A 6,098-nucleotide genomic window follows, 5' to 3' on the forward strand; every position below is an offset into this window, starting at 1 on the left:
CCACTCTACTATCGCGCTACACGCTCGACTACTATCTCGACTATTAATATAAAAGAGGGTTCCTCGACACTCGCCGCCCGGTAATTGTGCGGCGTGCACGAATCGTACATCTCTTCTCGCCCAGCGTTTTTTCCTCGGTGTCGCATCCGACTTCTTTTAACCCCTTACCGGCCCCTTCGCCGCTTACACCGCGGTTACACTGGCCCCGTCGCTCTCCTCTCTCTTTCTCTCTCTTAAGGCGGTAGTATACCCTCGGATTGTAACTAGAAAGGGACTAGAATCTTACTAGATTTTGGGTCGAAAACATGTCGAAACATGGATTTGCGCGATTCGGTTGTTTGACCTTATTTGAACAGATTTTGGGCTGGGTGAGGGCTCATTCTAAAGAGGAAGGTTAGACGCAGTGCGCTCCAGTCATCTCATAAGTCAAAAAAGTCTTTTAGAGACAGAAAAATGCAATGAAATCTGCGGGTTTTTTCCTAGATTTTTACTCTACTTTGGGCCTTCATATTATTAGTTATAAACATAATCTCGTTAACCTCGTGACGAGAGCGCACTGCGCCTAACCTTCCCCTTTAGAATAAGCCCTCACCCAGCCCAAAATCTGCTCAAATAAGGTCAAACAACCGAAGCGCGCAAACCCATGTTTCGACCCATTTTTCTAGTAAGATTCTAGTTATTTGCTAGTTACAATCCGAGGGTTCCTTTTCCCAGGATTGTAAGGGTGCGGGATTCGCGTTCTCATTTCTCGATAATACGAAAATATGGTTTACAGTAGCCAAGAGCGCTAGATAACAGATCGAAAGTCCTATTTTACAATTTTGCAATTGATTTTAAACTAACTTCCCGATGAGCTAGAGACTTGAAATTTTAAACATAGCTCACAGAACTGGATAGCAATGCAATATTGAAAAAAAAATGTTAGAAAAGCCTATGCGTTTAGGAGATATGAACTATTAAATTTAACCGTTACATCTCCCCGCGCGACGCTCGGTAGTAGACTGTTCAATTTCTATTCTCCTGAAAAATAACATAAAGGTGCAAGCAAAATTAATTTTATAAGATTTTGTGATAAGATGTTTATTTCAATATTAAAACAAATTAATGCCAGATCCTTCTTAGTTATCAATTATAAACATATAACTCACTTATACGAGAAAGCTTAATTAATATTCATAATTCATCTGGTAAATAATTCAATTGGTAGGCAAAATATAAATTTTATATCTGAATTGCAACAAATATTGCAACAAATATACTCCTTGATAGGTTCAAGAGGTTGAAAATAGTATAATAGTATTTTTAATTTTTGGTACGAGGCGGAAACTTCTTTCTCTGAAGTTTTTACTATTTGAAATTACGTCCACTAATTTTTGTCTCAAATACATAAAATTAATTTATTACTGATTAGCTTTTATATTATTTTTACATGCACACGGGTGTTCGACATAATACAATTTTAATGTAGTTACAATGTTAGGTTAAATCTATACTAATAAATATACTGTGAATTTTCCGCATCAAGAGACAGGAACCATGCTTTCTTTAATAATTCTAACAAGTTGAAAATATTATATGTTTGATGTTCCTTAAATTATTTTAGTCGTTCTAATTATATTTTTAAACTGCACCTCATTTTTGCCATAAATGCATTAAATCCACAGTCTACAGGTCGACGGGTCGACGGATTCATCACATTTTTTTTTCAAAATTGTTTATGAATATTCATTCACAAATTGTATTTCGTCACTAAAAGATTCAATAAAAAGTATTGTTATTGGACGATTGCAGACCTTTATGCAAAATAAAAAGTTGTAAAAATAAAGTGGTAATACGAGTAACTATTCGAGCAGAATGAAAAAGCAATTCCATATGTAATAAAAATATTTTATTCCAGATAAAATGTCCGAATTCTGAAGTTAAATTAGCTTAAATCTTTTTACCGATTCAAGTTTCATCCACTGATTCCAATCATTAATTGATTTCACGTTTGGAACATGTTCGATTACGTTTTCCGTAAATGTGCAGAACAAAACGGGAGTTGAATTTCCTCCCGCCAGAAGCCACGCGATCGTTCGATAATCGAGAGAACGCGCGGGAAGCGTTTGAACACCGCTGTTCATGTGGTTGCCGGTTGCACGGCGCTTGCGCATGCGCGATGCGAGGAACGCCATTGCCATGACAACGGGAGCATGGCCGCGGCAGTCGTGCACAGGTTGGTCGCATAAGTCTCCGGACGACGTCCGGAGATATGTCTATTATAATAAACGATTAGGTTTGTTTTAGTGGCCGAGCGAGAACTCGAACGGGCTGCTAAACATGAACGAAACTAAAGGAACGTCGAGGTTGAGCGAGCAGGGAAATAGCGAGCAGAAAAAGCCGAGCCACGTGAGACGATTAAATTTCGGGCAGTCGATTCTAACCTTACACGTGGCCAAGCAGTTCCAGGGCCAGAAAGATGGCGCTCTGACGATAGATCGAAACGTGTCAACGATACCGTGCACTTCGAAGGGTGAGTTCGTACGGAAATGGATCGAAACTCACCAACGTTTATCTTCTGTTACCGACACGAACGAGCCCGCCATCTTGTCCCCTGTATTGGGTCCGACGAGCGAACGCGGGAAAGTTAAATCGCCGATTCTTTGCAACCGGAGGAAGCAAGTTCGAAAAATAGACAGTCCATTTAAACCAGAGGTGGGCATTATTTGCCGAAACAAATATTTCAAAAACACTATTTAATATTTTATATTTAATTTTGCTTAAATAGTATTTTAAATAAGATAGTGGTTTTGTGCTCCAAATTTCCACCCTTTTGCAAGTCAAACTCACAACCTTGCGCAAATCAAATTCAACCTTTTGCAAATCAATTTCACGCATTAGGAATATCTAAAATTAATTATTTATTTAGGGAAACATAAAACTCAATACTCAATACGCCTCAATAAATACGTGTGTACTTTCATTTTTTAAATTTACTACAATTTATTACGAAATTAATGAATTGATAATTTCCTAAATATTACTTTACATTTGATTTGATTTCTTTTTACAAAAACTTACTTAAAAATACTTTATTTACCAAAGGGTGAATTCAGAGTGCAAAACCTGTATAAAATTTCGAAAATAAAATATTTTATTTGAACAATCTGAAACACGAAATAAAGTATTTTACTTTTCACGTCGTTATAATACTCTGAGAAACTGCATAAACATACAGTGCATTTTATCGTTAGGAAACTATTTACGCTCATAGATGTGCTGAACTCGAGCCATTATTTTCAACAATAATATTTAAAATTGAAGTTGAAAATAAAAACATTAATGTATACTTTAAAATAAATAGGATTATTTACTATTGACTACATAAAATCCTATTTTACCCAGCTCTGCTTCAAACACGGGACCTGTCCGAAGGAGAAGCATATGAAACGTGGATCGATCAGCGAGAACGACAGAAAAGAAAATGTCCGAAGGAACCTCTTCCACTCGGAGTCAGCTGTCCACGTGGTCCAGTCGTCCCACGTTGCCATGTCGCCGGTGCTGGGCAAGAACCCGAACAAGTCCAAAAAGAAGCGTTTCGTCGGCGAGAGAAAAGCTCTGCATCGGATAGAGAACAAATGTTCAGACACCGGGAGCAGAGTTGTTTCAATGAACTCCCCAATTTTAGATAGAAATAGTTTCCAATGGAAACGGAGGAGACTTCGTCAACCGGTTCTCCCTAGCGAGGAGGGAACTGGAAGTGCTGGGAACCTTATCTGCACTCAGAAGCGTCGCGCGTTGGTCCAGAAGCTGGAGGATTGTCTAAAACAGATGAACGAGACTGCGTTCGTCGCTAGCGATCACTCGGATGACTCGCCGATCTCTAGAGCCTCGAAAATTTCCGGAAACTCGAAGGCTTCGATACAATCGCGGGTTTACAGAGACTCTAAGATCTCGGAGGACTCGCCTGATCCACAGGAGAAGAGGCTCAGCATCGAGGAGAGTCCTAGAGACGCGCGAGACTTGTCGAGAATGGAGATAGAGGATGTTCCAGAGGACAATGATGCTTTTACAGAGCCTATTACCGACGATGACGTCGAGTCCAGCGTTCGGATAGAGGACGCGGATACTCAAGATACGTTTCCGGTCCCCGCTAATGTTTCTAGGATCGAGATAGATGGATCCTCGTCTCCGACATTGCCTCTCACTTCCAGTTCCACCAGCTCGCAGTATACCAATAAGGACAGCGATAGGACCTATTTTTCCAAAGCTGAACAAGTTGGGTACTCAGTCGAGTGTCTCTCGCAGAAAATATCACAAATCTCGTCGCAGCTCACACTTGCACAAAACAACTTGGACAGGACCGCGGAATCCGGTGCGATAGCCAGCGTGGGTAGTCCGCAGCGGATGCCATCAGATTCGGCCATGCAGTTCAGAGTGCTGGACTCGGCGAAGAAAAAGAGGAGGAAACCGAAAAAGTAATTCCACATCTCATTGTCGCGAGCGATAATTAATTGGGGTGTTACTTTTCTTCGGAGGTCGAAGATCTTGACGCTTCGAAGCTTCGGTTTCAGAAATTTTGAAGCTTCGGACATTTAAGTTCCCTTCGTTCCCTCAAATCCTTCGAATCTCCGAAGCTTCGGAAAAGTAACAGCCCTAATTTTTACCGGAGACGTACAATCTTTTGGTTCGTTTCAGGGGCAGCTTGTCGGAGAAGCTGCAGACGTTGATCAGCAGCAAAGCGAGTTTCGTAAGAATGTGGAGGCACCAGGTGAAGCAGGCGACGGAGGACAACGTGTCCATGCCGTGCGTTACCGTCCACGCGCAGAATTGCGTGAGCAGCTTTAGCAGACAGTTCCTGGAAGGCATTGTGATCGAGGATCCATTCAATCTTCTACCCTCACAAGAAGAAAGTCGTTACCCTAGGCGTATTAGAATCATGACGGTTCCCGAGATCGTCGGCAGAATCGAAGCGAAATCCGCGAGCGTAGTACAAATTTTCCCACCGTGGGAAACGTTAGACGATAAGGAATTGACTTTAAATGTTACGTATATTAAAAACATTGTGACCGACGATCGAGTAGTCGATCACGAGGACATGCAACAACAGTCAGTTCAACGGTCGGTCGTTCAGGAGTTTGATTGCTCGTGTATTCGCACGGGTAAAATGAATTTGTATTGTAGAGATCGTTACGACAAGCCAAATGTTATGGAGAGATTGTTTAACGTCGAGAAATAGTACTTAAGTTCCTTTCGCGTTACCAAATGTTCCAATTACATCGCTTTCATTAATTGTAGTAGTTGTATGTTGTAATAAGATGATTGAAAATATTGTAATTTCATTGATCACGCGTAGGAATAGTGTTTTCATATACACGCGTATTATAGAAATATTATCTCGTAATAATTATGTTGTCTGTTATCATGAAAATGTTCTAGTAAATTTGTTAATTAATGACTGAATAGAAAAATAATATTGTTTATCAGATGTTTGGACGTATGTTATATTTCTGCATGTTCCATATTTCAGAAAAGTGGCGCCAGATCATTTGCTCATGCTAAATTCACGTATTGCGCCAATTCATGCAGCGGCAACGTGAACGATGGTAACGTCGCAGTTCTAGTAAATAACTTACCGACGGACACTGAGATGCTGCAGCCATCTTGCGGAGAAACGCCCAAATTAAAGACCACGTTACCAACAATACAACGCAAAAGTCAACATTCGTGTTATAAACGTTTTGAATATAAGATATGCACATGTACAATTCAAACCTTTTATGTATGAATCTACAATGAATAAATAAAGACAATACTATAAAAAAATCGTGTGAGTTGTGTTACTTATTTGGAATTGTGAAATTACGGCCGTCTGACTCGTCGTTGACTTATACTACTAAATTTCGTGCCACCTCCTACGATATCATGTTCTCCTGATACTTTCCCAATTTTCGAGATTTTCGCCAGTTTTCGTCCGTCTGACTTGTCGTTGACTTATACTACTGAATTTCGTGCCACCTCCTACGATATCATGTGCTCCTGATACTTTCCCAATTTCCGAGATTTTTAAAAATTTTCGGCCGTCTGACTTGTCGTTGACTTATACTACTGAATTTAGT

The 6,098-nt window shown here is 40.2% G+C and overlaps 1 protein-coding gene across 2 annotated transcripts; it reads left to right on the forward strand.

Annotated features, from left to right (window-relative positions):
- Positions 1-2,135: 2,135 nt before the first annotated feature.
- On the forward strand, positions 2,136-5,762 carry LOC143217408 (uncharacterized). Of its 2 annotated transcripts, none has more exons than XM_076441680.1 (4): positions 2,136-2,215; positions 2,276-2,694; positions 3,385-4,457; positions 4,678-5,762. In XM_076441680.1, the coding sequence occupies exons 2-4, from the start codon at positions 2,320-2,322 to the stop codon at positions 5,216-5,218; spliced, it is 1,989 nt and encodes a 662-aa protein (XP_076297795.1). In that variant the 5' UTR covers positions 2,136-2,215; positions 2,276-2,319; the 3' UTR covers positions 5,219-5,762. The 2 variants fall into 2 exon arrangements, with proteins under 2 accessions (XP_076297795.1, XP_076297794.1); XM_076441679.1 differs by having other exon boundaries at positions 2,159-2,215; positions 2,287-2,694.
- The last annotated feature ends 336 nt before the right edge of the window (positions 5,763-6,098 follow it).

The sequence above is a fragment of the Lasioglossum baleicum genome, chromosome 16, assembly GCF_051020765.1.
Source record: "Lasioglossum baleicum chromosome 16, iyLasBale1, whole genome shotgun sequence".
In the NCBI taxonomy this organism is placed as follows: domain Eukaryota; kingdom Metazoa; phylum Arthropoda; class Insecta; order Hymenoptera; family Halictidae; genus Lasioglossum; species Lasioglossum baleicum.

Excerpts from the sequence above, each read along its gene's own strand:
- LOC143217408 (XM_076441680.1), top strand. The coding sequence starts at position 2,320 with ATGAACGAAACTAAAGGAACGTCGAGGTTGAGCGAGCAGGGAAATAGC. Across the intron at positions 2,695-3,384 it reads ACAGTCCATTTAAACCAGAG|CTCTGCTTCAAACACGGGAC; the intron begins GTGGGCATTATT and ends TATTTTACCCAG. Across the intron at positions 4,458-4,677 it reads AAGAGGAGGAAACCGAAAAA|GGGCAGCTTGTCGGAGAAGC; the intron begins GTAATTCCACAT and ends GGTTCGTTTCAG.